The 17620-nt window shown below is 37.2% G+C and overlaps 1 protein-coding gene across 3 annotated transcripts in view; it reads right to left on the bottom strand.

Annotated features, from left to right (window-relative positions):
- LOC150106221 (protein tyrosine phosphatase domain-containing protein 1-like) overlaps positions 1–17620 on the bottom strand; it is a 719641-nt gene that overhangs the window by 108011 nt on the left and 594010 nt on the right. For 2 of the 3 annotated variants that reach the window (XM_090392246.1, XM_090392248.1), the window contains one exon: positions 5813–6396. In XM_090392246.1, the coding sequence (XP_090248372.1) occupies positions 6040–6396 (357 nt within the window). In that variant the 3' untranslated portion in view covers positions 5813–6039. Of the gene's footprint in view, positions 1–5812; positions 6397–17620 lie in introns of those variants that run through there. The other variant, XM_090392247.1, reaches the window with a different exon arrangement.

The raw sequence follows: 17620 nt of genomic DNA, 5'->3' as shown, positions 1-17620 counted from the left end.
CAGCGAACATAAAAGATACGTCCGGAATTATCATTATGGGAAGTCGGGCCTAGCAGACCATGCTCTGGATACCCCTGCACACAGGATCAACTGGAAAAATACAGAAGTACTACACAGAAGCCCTAAAACACACTCCAAATCTCAACAAATATGGCTGTATTAACTTGCCGAAGATCTGGTAGACAGTCATATTAAGAAAAAACTAGCACTTTTCTAGGACTCTAGTAATATATGATAGCTTTTTTTTTTTTTTTCAGATAGAGGGTGCCAAAATCAGGACTCTAGTCTTTGTGTTGCTGCTACAATTTTGTTTAAGTACACCATGTTGTTTTAGTCTCGCGTATTGTGACAAACAGTGTTTTTGTGCTCTGAAGATGCTGGTTTATAACACCAGCGAAATATCAGCATTAAGTTAATAAATTAATTATTTACTTAGTTTCTGTATTCTATTATACCGTTAAAATAATAAACAACATAGATGTTAATAAGGCTGTGGGACTTGATAATATATCACCGCGTATTCTGAAGGAATGTTCCAGAGAGTAGACACCTGCCTTGACATATTTTTTTAATACGAGTCTTGCACTTGGTCAAGTACCTAAGGAATGGAAGGAGGGCAAGATTGTGCCACTTCATAAAGAAGGTGATCAAACTGAAGCATCAAACTATAGGCCTATCTGTGTGTCAGGTGTTGTGATTAAGATGTTGGAGAAGCTTGTGAGAACTAGGATCCAGAGTTGGGTTGACTACAGTGGTATTGTCTTTGATGGATAGCATGGATTTGGTAAAGGGAGGTCATGTTTTAGTAATCTACTTACTTATTACAATAAGGTTACTGCTTCCTTGGACAGAGGAGAAGGATACACAGTGATATACTTTAATTTCGCAAAGGCTTTTGATAGATTACAGCATGATAAGTTGTTAGTCAAACTGGAGAGGATGGGGTTGAATATCAGATTGGTGCATTGGATTGGAGACTGGCTATCTGATAGGTATCAACAAGTTGTGTATGGGGGGTGCGATATCCAGGAAAAGGAAAGTCACGAGTGGAGTGCCTCAGGGGTCTGTTTTGCGGCTATTACTGTTTAACTTATATATTAACCATATAGGTGAAGATTTGGATGGAGATATTCAGTTGTTTGCAGATGATGAAGAGTAGTGAAGATGTTGTGGCCTTATAAGAAGACTTGAATAAATTGAGTGATTGGGCACAGAAATGGAGATATAAGTTCAATGTTGCAAAATGTAAGGTTTTAAAATTTGGAAAACGAAGATGGGATGCAGAATTTATGCTTGGTGAAGATATATTGTTGGAGGTGGAAGAAATAAGAGATCTGGGGGTGATAGTGGATAAGGATCTGAAATTTGGAGGACACAAAAGCAAAATTGTGAAGACAACACAAAGGTTTCTGGAAATGATGCAGAGGACACTGACTTGTAGAAGTAGGGAGATTCTTGTTCCATTGTATAAGGCTTTGATTAGGCCACACATGGACTATTGTGCCCAGAGATGGTTACCTGGTTTTCAGAAGGATGATGAGATGTTGGAGACGGTCCAAAGGTGATTGACTAAGGTAGTTTCTGACCTCTGGAATGTTGAGTACGAGGAAAGATTGAGAAGATGTAATTTGCAGAGTGTGGTGGACAGGAGGAAGAGGGGAAGATATGAGAGAGACCTAGAAGTTGGTAAGTAGTTGTTGTAGGCTCAATGCTGGAGAAGTTCTATAGAAAATAGTGGGAGATCAGAGGAGAACCAGAGGTCATACCTGGAAACTGTATAAAGTGGGGTGTGAGTAGGGGAGTGAGAGGCAGGTTTTTTTAGTGTAGAGTTGTGAATGATTGGAATGCCTTGCCTGAGAGTGTGGTGTCTGCAAGGAGTTTGAATGTGTTCAAGGCACAGTATGATGAGCTGCGTGTGTGACAAAAGGACCTCTTAGATGAGTTGTTGATTCCATGAGGTCTTGTGGTAACAATAATAATATAATAATATTAATGGGAATGAAATATTACTCTATGCTGGATTAATGGGAATGAAAAAGGTAGTTTTTCAGTGTGCAGTGAAGAGGAAATTCCAAAAATTCAAAGATTTTGACTAGAAGTCATCCCAAAAAGTGTATTACAAATTCATCCTTTTCTAATTTTTCTCAAATCATTCATTTTAGGGTAATAGAAGGAGCAAATAGTTCTGATCTTTAAAGTTAACAAAAAAGGAAAATATCAACTAAATTAAGTGGCATTATATTTCTGCAATGAAACTATTAAAAACAGATGATACTGTTGAGAACCCTTGAAGTAATGAGAGCTGATTAAAAAAAAATGTATTAAAGTCAACCTTGGTGCATGGATTGCAAAGTTTATTGTAAAAGCAGAAAAGAAGAGATGATAGACACTTATATATATGAATGATCCAAAAGAGAGTGGGGAATGACTGGAAAGGATTACTAGAGATGATTTTGAGTACCTTGACAGTGAATGAGTTTAAAAAGAGGTATAATAGGTATTGTGAACCTCCTGCAACACCTCCCATGGTGTTTTCAGACACCATGGATGGAGGTGCAAGTAATAATAATTTCTTGCTAGTAATTCAAAATCAGCGATTAATACCCTCTTCAATCTATAATGATCTCTCTCTCATCCAATCCTATACCTTGGCTGATGAGACTCTTCACTCTTCTCTTTCAATTCCAAAACTTGTAGTGCTCATGTAATTCATGCTTCAAGATCTTCTTTAACCAATTCCTTAAACACTTGATCTCCTTGCCATTTTGCAGTGGAGGATAGATAACATGGGGAATTTTTAATGCTACTAAAATGCAATCCTATCACATTTCCCAGAAGAAAGACCATGCCCCGCTCACCAACTAGGATTGAGATTCTCTTTTTTTTTTACTTTTATTTGTACCAGGATGGATGTTAACTTTAACATCCATCCTGGTACAAATACATCAAATCCATAGCCTCTTCAGCTTCCAAAAAAATACTCCTCTCATGAGAAGTATATTTTTGGAAGCCATAAAGCCATATGTTTGGAAATGCAAACAAATTCCTTTCTTCTAATCACTTGCCCAAATATGATACAGTAAACTCTCGATTTAACGGACCCCGATTCAATGGACTTTGGATTTAACAGACATAATTTGACAAATAAATACAGATAATGAAATAATTAATTAAAAAATAAACAATACGATGGTTAATTGGAAGCGATCGGCAGTGTTTATAAATTGCTTCTTTAGAACACATTCATGTATTTTCATGATATTTCGTGCGTACTCTTAATAGTTCGCACACGTGCATGTGCTTTGGTTCGGTAGCATAGAGTCAGTAGCATTGCTAGAGTAATTCTTACTTAAATCGTTATTAATCATTATTAATATCAGTTAATATGTCTGGGGTTAAAAGAAACTGAGTAAACTTGACGATAGCACAGAAACTTGAGTTAATAAGTTGGAAAGTGGTGCATCTGTTGCTCATGTTTGTGAACTTTATGGGGATAAGAAGATACAAGAGGAGCCAGGACATTTCAAAATATTTGCACACAAAGAACATAGAGTCCACCATCTTTAATTTTGCTGCTGCTTGGAAGTGATAATGTCACTGCGAATGACATTTAAAAATAGCTAGATATCAATGAGGGCAACCCAGGCTACCAAATTCTCAGGCAGGAAGAGATTGCTGAAGATGTTCTATGGGGCGATCAGGAAGTTGATAACGAGGAAGAAGAAGCTGTTCCAGCTGGTCAGAAACTATTGGTAGTTAGAGAACACATGGACGACATCATCTCACTCATAGATGCATCTTCAGATCCAGAGGTGAATGCTTATTACGAACATTTTCGGCAATTTAGATCGTTAAGTATTAAGAAACAGTATAAAAGTGGAAAGCAACAAACTTGATGCTTTTTTCAAACCCAATCCTCAGTAAAATGGTATTTTATAAAAATGTTCTCATTAAAATAAATTAATATTATACCACTGAAAGTGTTTTATTTTCAATACTATTCCTAAGATTTGTGATTTAACGGACAACTCCTAGCCTTAATAGTCTGTTAAATCAAGAGTTTACTATAAAGTACACTAATTAGTCTGCATGATGCAGACTAATTAGTGTAGGTCCGTATTAAATATTTCTACATCATCATCAAAACTAACTTTTTTCTTGAAGGGAAGCAAATATAGTCATTCACAAATGCTTAGCAAAAATAGCCAAAAAAAAAAAAAAGCATTAAGCATGATTGTTAATGATCCATCAATCTCTAATTTAATCAGACTTTCAGTTAGAATAAAGGTTTATTGATTTATTGTATTCTTTGTATAAATAAAAGTTAATGAAAAGTGCAGACTAATTACCTGTGTTAAGTGCTGGCAGGATATCATATAGGAAGTTTAATCAAGTACTGACAGCACTAAGAAGGATTAAAAATTAATTTTGATGCTTCCAATAATTCGTCTCAGTCATTGAGACATCTTCAAGGAGTACAAAATAATGCTTGTAACACATATGCAAAGGCAACACAATACTCAATGAATGTGCGGCTATGATGACAAAAGTCCTCTGTAGGTTATGTGTCCTCTATGGGCATTTGTAGGCAGCCTGTGTGTAAATTGGGACCGCTGACGATTAATGTTTTCTAAATTTTGGAAAGGTTTTTTTTTTTTTTTTTTTTGCACCGTATTTGTTTAATTTTGGTCGATTTCTGAGTGCCGCTGCAGTTTCCAAAACAAGTCTTACTCTTTTAAGCATTAAAATTAGTTTTTATCCCTTTCTTAGTGATGTCAATACTACATTAAACCTCCTACATGATGCAGACTAATTAGCGTAGGTCCATATTAAATATTTCTACATCATCATCAAAACTAACATTTTTCTTGAAGGGAAGCAAATATAGCCAAAAAAAAAAAAAAAAGTTATGGACAATGCATATAGCTATATACTTAATTTATCTACTATTCCATTTTTTTTCCCCTGTGGTGTTGAGGGTTTGTTAATCATCGGACCTCAAACCATTTACAGGATAAGGTGGTCAGCCTTATGCCCTAGTGTATCTTATGCCTGTAGTGTTGAGTTCTCAAGGTCGGTTTGCCTGCTTTGTGAGATGAAAACCCCCACGATAAACTGGGTAAAAAACCCTACTGTCCACGTCCTACATTGGCTAACTTGGCTATGGCTGAGGAAGATCCTTCAGCTCCTCACATCACTGACAGGAATCGAGCCTAGGACACTCCTTCCCCAAGCATATGGTTGCAAAGCGCACAGCCACTAGGCTAACCATGCAGAACCCTTCCCAAACATAAAAGGTCTTAATGTTTTGTTAGCAGATATTATTTGTACTGTAAAAGATATAATGCATGAATCTGGGTAATATGCTGAGTTTCTGTTATGACCCTAGACAAATTTAAGTCTCTTGGTAGAAGGCTTATAATAATAATAACAAAGACTGAGATGAATGAGTACTCTGCTGTCATACAGCTGCATTTCCAAGACAAAATTGGATGGGCTTGCAGCAACATTGTCAAGAGCAAAACAAGTGAGCAATATTTATAACTCAGTGGTAAGATACCCAACATAGCTTGCAAATATTTCATTCAAGTTCAACTTTCTCACAAATATGAATCCTGTGTTGCACATGTGTAGCATAATAGAAAATAGTTTAGTGAAGAATTTCTTTTCAATAAAGTGCTGTATATTTATAATTCTATTTTTTCGGTTAGAGATATTTAAAAACAGCCGTGTGGTTCAATAATTTGTTATAAATATCAAATCATAATAAAATTTCTCATTCAGACAGTAACAATTCAATAAACACTACATATTTGCATAGAAGTATGAATCATTTTATTGCATTATCACCACAGGAAAGGAAGTCTATATATGTATTCATTAAATGTCATCCTGTTGTTATAATTTCTCTTCATAAAGAATATTATTATTATGCAAAACCAGCATAATGTTTATTAAATATTTAACAACACGCTGGAAATTTAGATTTAAGGCACAGAGTCACAGATAGATTTTGTCACAAGCAAAATTTACCTTCCTTCAAGGTTTACTTGACCGACAGATTGCACTTGCCATTAGGTTGAGACCAAGGTATGTCCTGTCACTTCTGTCACATTCAGCATTGCCATTGGAATCAAACACAACACTTTCACTTTTATGGCACTGTGCTGAAACAATATCATATAAACCTTGCACAAACTGCATCACCTGGTTTGTAGTTCCCTCTCTCATTTTTGGCCACTTTACTCCAGCTGGAGAGAGAACACCTCTTATTCCAAGGCTTTGGTGAGTAAGAGAGGCTACTAAACGACGCAGAACACTGTCGACTAGTTTATTAGATGCTGGAAGAAGACGAGCAATGAAACGGACAAGGTATTCTGTTGTATAACGAGTTCCCTAATGATTAAATAAATTGGAAAACAAACAACTAAGAATTTGTTACATACACAGTAATGCACTTTACTTAAATAAAAATTACAATATATATAACAGTTTACAGTAAATTTTCTACATTATTTTCAGCATAACTACTAATTATTCTAAATGGAAATTGCTTTAATACTGATGGATTCACAAATTCAGAAATGCCAAATTTAGTAGTAATGGCATGATGACTCATGCCTAACTAAAGCATCACAGCATAGTGACATGGCATAAACAGTTGTTAAAAAATAAATAAATTGGTCCTGTGTTGAGGGGGGAAAGGGAGAGGGAGAAGATGAAGTGTACATAGCCTCTCACCACTCAAATGGCAACCTCACCCAGTTCTAAAAGTACAAACAAGCCATTGGTGACCAGGTATGAGCTCTATCATCCTAACGCTGTGAGAACTGCCTGACTAGAGGCATTAGGTAACAACCCTGCCACCGGACTTACCCAGCAAAAGGCCTGTCCTGGGAAAACTTTATGTACTTTCAAATCTCAGCCCAAAAAAAACCAGACAGACTATTAGGGAAATAACTATGTATTAGGAAAAGGTAAACGAAACTGGATGAAGGAATGTATAATGAAAATTGCAAATAGGAATGTAAGGAGCATCACACACAAAGAAAAGGAACTTGAGGAACAACTAAACCAAGTCAATGTAAAGATATGAAAGGAAACAATGAAAAAGGAAAAAGTACCAAAGGAACAAATAACTATATACAAATCTATAGTGGAGTAAAAAAAGAAGAGCAAATGCAAGTATAATGATACAAAAATCTACAGAAAACAATATTGTATATCATAACTAATAGAAATTAGACTCAAAACAGTAAGAAGTCAGATAAAAATCAGGGCAATATTATTATTATAATTAAGAGAGGCCCCCAGGGAGTCAGGGACTCATCAAGGGAGGCCACATACTACAACCACCAGCTATCATACTTATTCTTGAACTCATTCACACTGCTTGCATTCACAACATCCAATGTGAATCCATTCCAATCATGTACCACCCTATGAGAGAAAAACCTAGCCCTCATCCCTTTCTTAGTGGTATTCACTCTCAACTTCCAAGGATGACTTTCAATTGAAATCCTGTATGATTTTTAGAAGTTTGTAGATCTCAATAATATCATCCCTCTTTCTCCTGTTTGTAGACTGCTAGTGTCTGCAGTCTACAAATTCCATAATCCTGATATCATTTTTAACTCTCTCCAATATCAAAATCACAATGAAAACAAGGAGACCAGACATGCACACAATAGTCCAAGTGGAATGCTTGCCTGATAGTGGTGTGATAGACTGTGTATTCTAGGACGTGACTACTCCATGGATGCCTGAATCATTATCATCATAATACTAATATCAGAAATGCACTAATTTAAAAACAGAAACCATACAGAAATTTAATGATATAGAAGAGGAATGGAAAATCTGAAACAAATCTCAAGAAAAGCAAGAAAGCTTAGGAATAAAGAGTAAATGGAGTAGCAGAAGAGGACTATGAAACTGGAACAAAGAAATAGAAAAGATAAAAAAAAAAAAAGTTACCAGAAATGGCTAAATTACTAGACAGCTGAAGCAAAAATAGAGTACCAAAGAAACTGCAATTGCAAAACAAGAAGTATGGACCCTTTTTGTGGCAGAACTAGAAAAGGATGTGTCATATCTAAGCCACAAACCTGTAAAATAATAAAATACATGAAAAAATAAAAGGTAAAAATACAAATAATATATTTAGAAAAATGGGTAACTTATTTTCAAAATTTCTTGACTGATGATAAAGAAGTAAAATTTTATACAAAGAACGATCTACCAGAAAATATTACTGTCAGAACCAAAAAATTACGATAAATATGAAAACACCAAGAGAAGACGATATAATCATGGAACTGTACAAAAACTCAAGTGAAAGACTTCCAAAATTCTTTAACATGTTCTGGATTTCTGGAAAAACAGCACTAGATTTTCTAATTTATAAAAAACCAAATAAAGATGACTGCAATTACTGCAGGGGCATTAGTCTGCTAAATGCAGAGAGTAGTATCAAAGATGGACCACATTTGAACGAATTTAGTGCGAGTCAGTTGGTGAAACTGTGTGCTGCTGCTGTAAGTGTAATATCTGAGGAAGCAGGAGCTCTCGTTCGTATACATATACAGCTCTCCATTGTGAATGGAGAGATGTATATGAATGCGATGAGAGAGAAAGAACATGGTAGATAGGGAAATGGTGGAGATCAGGGTGGACAGAGACACTGTGTGAGAAGTCTAGATGATGGTTTAAGGAGTAGCTGTGTAAGTGTGCAAGAATGTAGAGACAAAATTTAGGTCTGAGGAGAGATGTAATATCAGTGATGACAGACAGGAGTGGATGGGGGCAGAGTGTGGAGGAGTCATATCTGAGAAGTAGGACTTATAGAAAGAGAAATCAGCTAGTTTGTATGTTTATGAATGCTAGAAGTATTTGAAACAAGGGGAATGAAATTATATTACTGATACAGTTCATTCATCCCAAAATTCTTGGAATAAGTGAGACATGGTTGAACGAGGATGATATTCTATCAGAAATAGAGATGGAGGGATAAGTAGTGTTTTGTGAAGACAGACAAGGCAAAAGAGAGAAAAGGAGTGCTATTGATTGGAGGAGTTGTGCCCATTGAGGGCAGAGATGCAGGGAACAAATAGTGACAGTGGATCTGAAACAATATGGTGTGAAATGAAGGTGGACAGGATGAAATATTTGGTAGGCTGTTGCTATAGACCTGGTAGTGTGAAAGGCAGTGAGAAGGAAATGTTTAGGCAAAATGGGCTAGCTAATAAAATAATGATCATTATGGGCGATTGCAATTTTGGTAATATAGACTGGAATGAAGACACAGTGTCAGGAACCAAAGAGAATGAATTTCTTGAAATTTCGAGGGACAACCATCGTAAGCAGTACATAACAGACTACGTGTGGATCGAAGGTCTTGGATTTGATTATCTCAACAGAAGATATTATGGTAAATGAAGTGTCACATCTTCTAGTTAGTGAAAGTGACCATGAAGTGAACACTTTGGTGGTGGCCAGCCATATCAGAATTTTTGTGAGAAAGGATTATATTCAGCCTTAGGAGGCTGCCTGCAGCAATAGCATAGAATGAGGAATTGGATGGAAACGAAATCAGTGCTGCTTGGTCTCTACTCAGGAACTATCTGGCAAATGAATGAAAATGATTATGGGAGGATAACATTGTCAGTAATAATCTTCTTTTCAGCCACTTTCTGTCCACTGCTGGACGAAGGCCTCCTCCAGTTCCTTCCATCTTTCTATGTTCTTGGCAATGGTTGACCAGTTTTTCCCAACAAAATTTGACAATTCATCACCAGTGGCATCTCATGGCTTGAAATCGTGGGGATGCTGTAACTTTCGAAATATACATACACACTGTAAGTACAGTGTTATATGTACGTGTTTGGATAAAATATCAAAATTTAAAAAAAAAATTAAACATGAAACAACATTGTTTATTATCAATAAAATTATACAGTTTAGTATAATTCAAAATTATTTAAAAATAAAATCCATTATAACCCCAATAATGTTCTAAAATAAAAACTACAACAAATTTAATTGTAATGTCCAAATATTTAAAGAGATGGAGTAAACACAATAATCACTATGAACACTCTACTACTGGCGCAAACTGCATATAAACAACAGTGGAACTGTGTGACAGACAGTGCTGCTAGCATCCTTCGCCCTCCTAAGTGCTACAAGATGGATTTTTATTATTTTTTATACAAAATAAGAGAATTGTATAGGGTTGTTAGTGATAATGTAGTGATAGCATTGCTTGTAAATAAATATTACAAGCAAATATAACTAAATTAATATTTATATTTATATCGAGAAAAATTGGGGATGCTGCAGTTCTGCAGTGCCTATGCATGAGCCGCCACTGTTAATCACTCCCCCTTGTTTTAGGACGTCATTGGCCTTGTTTCCCTTCTTTTGAAATCTAGTTTGTTAGTATGGTGGTCCATCGCTCATCATCTCTTCTGGATAGATAGATGTCCGACCCATTTTCATTTTAGTCGCTTGTGGTGAAGAATGATGTCAGTGATATGAGTCTGGCTTCTTATTGTTAGATCTTGAACGAAGAGTTTTTTTTTAAATACTTCATTCAGGATTTAACAAGTTCAAATCAACAAAGATATATTTGCACATAGGTAAAGATGTAAATTGTTTAAGGATTTATAAATGAATATCTTTAATTTAGAATTACTCTATAGAAAAATAATAAATGTAATCTATTTTGTAAAGTTTAACAATGAAAGAAATATTCTATGAAAAATGTTTATAATGATGTAAGAATAAGAGTTCAAAGTTCACTGGCGAAACTCTCAGATAAATATTTGACCTGCAGCAATTGAGAATGCATGGGGAGCGGCGTGCGCTCGTAATTCCTGGAAGACGCAGCAACGGAGATAGTCTCCTCTGCAAAAAGATCGGTATCGGGGAGAAAACATGATTCAGTGAGAGGGGCACCAAAGGAGGAAAATAAAAGGAGTCTGCTCCCCTTTCTCAAGGCTTTTTTCTTCTCACCTCTTCTTGGGTTCCGGATAGTCTTCTGCTGCTCAGCATCGACACCTGTGGTGCCAGGGTCCTGGCTCAAGACATCTTCGGAGGTGAGTAGCTGAATGCGACGGTCGAAGCAGCATATCAGATGGAGAGAAACAGCAAAGGAGCGGGCCAAGTGTGGACGCATGGTCGGTCTTCCATAGAGATCTGTACCCGATGATCGCTATGAACGACCACATATATCAAAATTAAGCTGAGCTGATTCTAGTCCACCTCGGAGGAAGAGACCTAATGATATGTTCCAAGTCAAGCCATGTGAGACAAAGAACAAGCATTTCGTAAGAATAGTTGAAGAAAAAGTGATGGGGACCTGATGAATTTCCTGAGAGTTGGTAATGTACAACCTTCGGTGTTTCTTTTGTTGAGAAAAGGAAGAAATGTCATGAATTAGTAAGCAGTAACATTCTATTATAGAACTCTTAGTGATTATTTAGTAGCAGTGTCTTAGCTCCATGAACATATTAATGAGTGATTGTATAGATGAATTACGTTATGCATGTCACGTAAAATAGTTAACGAAGTTGATAGAATTACTTTGGAGGAAATTATAGCTCGGTGTATTGATGAGAATTAAGAATTATTCTAGTAGTAATAATTCATGATAAGATTCAGTAGTATCGAATTTTGTTGCCATGATTAGCTTTATAACCTAGAATGCCATTGATTTAGCTGAGTGTATAATTTGGATATGTATTCTAAGAATTCAATAAATGTATTTTAACCTGACTTGTGGCCTGAAATTGAATCCAGTGCATCACTCATTTTAATCGGAACCTGAGCAGGATAGAATAACGTAATTGAGACCACGACTGCAAACGAAAAGTAGCATAAGTGACTTAGGTAATTTGATATTAAGTGTATTTGATAGATTGATGAGTTTTGTATATTTTCTGGGAGTTGTTGCTTGGTTAAGAGATCTTCTAACCTAAAGGTATTGGCTGGCACAGCTAAAACAAATAAATTTGCCAGTACCTAATTGAGGAGTAACTTCAGATAGTCGTTACAAAGGATTTGGCTCTAACCTGAGACAAACCTTTTGTTTAATTAATTAATACATGTGATCAATCACAGAGTCGGTCAAATGTGTAGATAGCTCTTCTATCACAAGTAGCGAAGAATGATCAAGTTAGTCTCGCATTTTAGAGTGAACAAGACATTTAGGCATAAGCAATACCTTACATATTAAGAACAGTAAAATAATGTGATAAAAGATACATAATATAAAAGAACGAGATATAACAGTATATTTTAATGTGATGCCTAGCAACAGCCTCTCCATTTTTCTTTGAGTTGTTGCTAGTTTATTTGTCAGTGCTTTTGTTAGCGACCAAGTTTCATAACCACATGTGATGACTGGAAATATACTAATTAAATGTCTTCCTTTTTAAACAGAGTGGGACATCATTGTTTTGAAAAATGCTTTTTCAATTTCTGAATGCACTCCAGGCAAGTTGAACTCTTCTATTTATTTACGTTTGGAATCCACAGTTTAGATAAATGGGATGACCTAAATATTGTATATGAAGAGACCCTTTCCAAGAAATGGGCATAATTTAGCACTCGTGTAAAATTGGCGATTTTTGGTGTTTTTTGTGTGTGTTTTTCCTTAGAAAATTGGTTTTATAGTATATTAGAACGATTTTCGTGTTTTTAGAGTATTTTGTGTGTCTTTATAACATATTTTATTGGGGCTGTCGCCGCTAGAGGGATTCGTAGTGTGTAGTGTTCGTGAAAGCTCCGGATAAGATAAGTATTATTTTCAGTTATCGTTGATAAATTTATTTAATATTGCGTAGTTTTGTTTGCCTTGCGTCTCTTTGTGCATCTTTTTGTGTGTTTTTGGTGTGTTATAATTTGATAAAATACGTTGCAAGTAAGTATGGCTCCAGTACGAAGGAAAATGGCGGCCAGTAATGATGGTTCGCCATCTTTATCAAAGAACGGTAGTATAAAAGAGATGATTCAGTGTGCTAGCTGCGAAATGTACGCTTTGCGGAGTGCAGTCGGAGTGTGGTTAGATGATAATAAAGGAGTGAATGTGTGTAGAAAATGTAGGGAGAATGAGAAATTGAAGAGTATTTCGGATTGTGAGTGTGATATTTTTGTCCAACTTCAGAATTAAGAAAATAGGGATATGACAAGAAACGGCGAGGTTGTACCAGAGAATTGTGAGAGTGTGAATGTAGAAAGTGTGAATGATAGTATTAATGGTTTTACTGAGAATAAAAAAGATGAGAGACGCAATGATTGAGATCGTGTTGTTGAATGGTGCGATACAAAGGGCAAAACAGCAGCTAGAGCGTGAGCAAAAGTCGACTGAATGAACCAGCCAATAATAAAAAGTATGACAGGAAAAATAGACGTATGAGTGTGAACATGAACAAAATGAAGGATAGAGTGCTGTATGGAGACTTGTTAGTACGAGGTGTGATAGTAGAGGATTTGACAAAATCGTACCAACCTGGTGCGACCATAAAGGATGTAACTGAGTCTATTAGAGAGCAAAAGGAAAGGGTGAAAGAAATGATTGTTGTGGCAGGTATGAATGATTTGAAAGGAGACAAAATGGAAATGATAGAAGACCTGAATGAATTGTTTGAGGTATCAAAAGAAAAGAGTGAGAGAGTTAGAATGATTAGTCTTTTGCCACGGTATGACAGTGAAATGTTTAAAAGGAGGGCCATAATTGCGAATGACTTTATGCGTGGGTTATGTATGACGAGTGGTGTGGAATTTGTGGACGTGTGGAGTGAGTTCGAGGCGAAAGGATCTATATAACATGGATGGCTTGCATTTGAATGGTTACGGTGTAAGAAGACTTGAGAAAGTGTTGCTGAATGTGGTGGATGTGCAAATTCAGGGAAACTAGATTTATTAAGGGGGGGAGTAGATATACAGTCCTTAGGGAGGCAGTTGAATGTAAGAATGAATATAATATGCCCGAGCAAATCAGAGTGGGATAGTTAATATAAGGCATCAAGATAGGGTTGGGGCTAATGGGGGGGTCTTAAATTCATGTACACTAATGCTAGGAGTATTAGGAACAAGAAGGAAGGGTTTTTGGCCATGGTTGGCACTTCCAGACCACAGGTTATTGGTATTAGTGAAACATGGCTGACTGTAGATGAGGATATAGCTAGTGGGATTGAATGTGATGGGTATAGTGTGTTCAGGAATGACAGGGAGAATAAAATAGGGGGAGGAGTACTGTTGATGATAGCTGATGAGCTGCAGCCAAGGAGAATAGAAGTTGAATTGCAGGATAGAGAAAAGAGCACATTTGAGGCCATTCGGTGTGAGATTGTGGCTAGCAGAACTAAATATACAATTGGGTGCTGCTATAGACCAGGTGATGGAATATATGGTGGTGACAGTATGCACAAGCAAATAGAAGAAATGAGTGGAAGGAGGGTGATTATTATGGGAGATTTCAACTATGGTCGCATTGATTGGAGTGAGGAGAGGACACACGGGAGGAAGGAATTGGATTTTATGCGGTTATTAAGGGATAACTATCTGCGACAGCATGTAATGGAAAATACTAGGGGTCAAAGAGTGCTTGACCTAGTAATTACATCTCAGGATTTGGCTGTAACAAATATGACCACATTGCCATCAATCGATGAGAGTGATCATAGGGTCTTGACTTGGGAGGTAGCTAAAGGTGTAGAATTTTCAATTAAGACAGGGTACATGTGGAATTATCGGGCTGGAAAGTATGACAAGCTTAGGAGTTTGATTGGTTCAGTGCCATGGTATGAACAACTGCAAGGACTAGAAGTCAATAGTGCATGGGAGGTAGTTAAGAAGTGTTTGCATGAAGCAATGGCTGACTGTATACCTAGAGTATGAATAATAAATCAACTAGGGGTTAAATGGATGAATAACACCATTAAGCTTGAGCTGCAAAAAAAGAAACAACTATGGAGGGAATTTAAGGAGAAAGGTGACCAGCAGGTGCAGGAACAGTATAAAGCTCAGGCCAGGATGGTAACAAGGGTGGTAAGAAAAGCAAAAGCGGATTGCGAAAGAAAATTGGCCATACAGGCTAAAGAGAATCCTAAACAGTTTTTTCGATATGTAGCAAGTAAAAGGAAAAATGTATATGGCAGAATGATTTTAAAGAATGCCGATGGTATGGAGGTAACCGAATCAGTTGATATAGTTTAGTTACTGAGCAAGCACTTTGCAAGAGTATATCATCCAGGTGGTGACATTGCAGGAATGGAAGAACCAACAGCTTATACTGGAATTGTGATGAATGAAGTAGACGTAAATAGTCTATTACAAAACCTCAATGTCAATACATCTGTGGGATTGGATGGTATACCAGCTCGTGTTGTATGAGAAGCAGCTAAAGAATTGTCAGTACCCATGACCATTTTGTTTAATTTGAGTCTCGGGTCTGGGTTAGTCCCAAGGGGGTGGAAAGAGGGGAAAATAGTTCCACTGCATAAAGGTGGTTCCGAGACTGCTGTTGTAAATTACCGACCGATTAGCATATCAGGAATCATTGTCAAGGTCTTAGAGAAATTAGTCAAGAAAAGAATACAGGATTGGATAGATGAAAATGGGATATTGTGTGGTGGACAACATGGTTTTGTGAAGGGTAGATCATGCCTCAGTAACTTGCTCTTGTTTTATAACACAGTGACGGCTGAACTGGATAGGGGTAATGGGTTTACAGCAATGCTACTGGACGTTGCCAAGGCTTTTGATAGGATACCACATAGAACCCTAATCAGTAAACTGGAGCAGATGGGGATAGATATAGGGTTGGTGAGATGGATAGGAGGGTGGTTGAAGGAGAGATACCAGAGAGTGGTTTATGCAGGAGTGGAGTCTAAAACACGGCTTGTGACTAGTGGAGTGCCACAGGGCTCTGTTCTTGGACCACTGCTTTTCAATTTGTTCATCAGTGATATAGGAAAGGATCTGAGAGGAAGTGTTCACTTGTTTGCTGATGATGCAAAGTTGGGTAGAGCAATTATGAGTGCACAGGATGTCAAAATTTTACAGGATGATTTGGATAGTTTGGAGGACTGAGCTAGGAAAAATGGATGTGAATTTAATGTGGCAAAGTGTAAGGTTATGCACTTTGGGGTGAAAAGAATAGCAGCAGTATATCGCATTGGTGGAACCGTACTCCAGAAGATTGATGAGGCCAGGGATTTGGGAGTGTTGGTGGATAGGGAATTGAAGTTTAGGGGGCACATTGCAAAAGTGACTAAAACAGCTCACCAAATCACTTGGCTTCTGAAAAATACTTTAACATGCAGAGGCAAACAAGTTGTTCCTCTGTATCGAGCCTTGATAAGACCCCATCTGGATTACTGTGCCCAGTTATGGGCACCAGGGTTTCTTCGTGATGGGGAGGAAGATGAGAGGATCCAGAGACAAGTGACCAAGATGAAAGCAGGTCTGTGGAATGAACCTTATGAGAATAGGTTGAAGATTTGCGGGTTGCAGAAATTGGTTGATAGGTAAAGGAGGGGTGATATGATTGAGACATTCAAATTACTGAAGGGTTTCTATAAGATTGATCCAGAAGATATTTTTTGAAAATATGACTGGTGGTGGGATGACTAGGGGCCATGAATGGAAGCTGGGCAAGAGCATGGTTGAGAAGGGTGTTAGAGCTAGGTTTTTTATTTGGAGAGTAGTGAATGAGTGGAATAAGCTTCCAGAGTCTGTTGTGGGTGCTACGACCATGAATGAGTTCAAGGCAAGGTATGATAGATACTGTGTAAATGTTGAATAGTTGTTCTTGACATGATGTTAAGGCCTCCTTCGATGAGTCTGTCGACTCCTTGGAGTTGCCCGGAACAATAATAATAATAATAAAAATTGTTTTCTATTATGTTTTTTGGTGTTACAAAATGATTAACCACGCTACCGCCCAAGACGTCAAAGTTATCATGGATGCAAAGTGCATATTAAAATTGTAATATCATTGATATTACATTGAAATATATGATGGATGCGTATTCGATCCATAATGGCCGGTAAGGTGGTTAAACATGATTTTAGTTTTTTTCTGTTTATTTTTAGGCCAACTTTTATTTGAGGAAGTAGGGGAGACAAGAGATCTGTGGTTGATGATTGATACAAACCTGAAGTTTAGGGGACATATTGCAAAGGTGGTGAAGGTAACACAGAGGATTGCTGCAATTATGAGAAGGACACTGACCTGCAGAGATAAGAGGGTTATCATTCCGTTGTATAAGTCTCTGATCAGACCACACTTGGACTATTGTTCTCAGATTTGGTCCCCAGGATTTGAAGGGGATAAATTAATGGAAAGGATACAAAGATGGATGACAAAGATGGTTTCAGGACTGTACAAGGATAGCTATGAGGATCGGCTGAGGGAATGTGGACTGCAGAGTTTGGTGGATAGAAGAAGGAGAAGTGGTTATGATTGAGACTTTTAAACTGTTGAGAGGTGGTTACAGGGTTGACACGGGGGAGTTCTTTCACTTGGTTGAACAGCGGGAAGCAGTGATGACAAGAGGCCATCCCTGGAAGTTACGAAAGGAAACTGTGATCAAGAGGGTAAGGAGTGGTT

Source organism: Typopeltis vanoorti, chromosome 5 (genome assembly GCF_054136105.1).
Source record: "Typopeltis vanoorti isolate ZY-2024b chromosome 5, IOZ_Tvanoo_1.0, whole genome shotgun sequence".
Taxonomy (NCBI): Eukaryota; Metazoa; Arthropoda; class Arachnida; order Uropygi; family Thelyphonidae; genus Typopeltis; species Typopeltis vanoorti.
The sequence above is the reverse complement of the archived record's forward strand: the minus strand, read 5'-3'. Positions and strand labels throughout refer to the sequence as shown.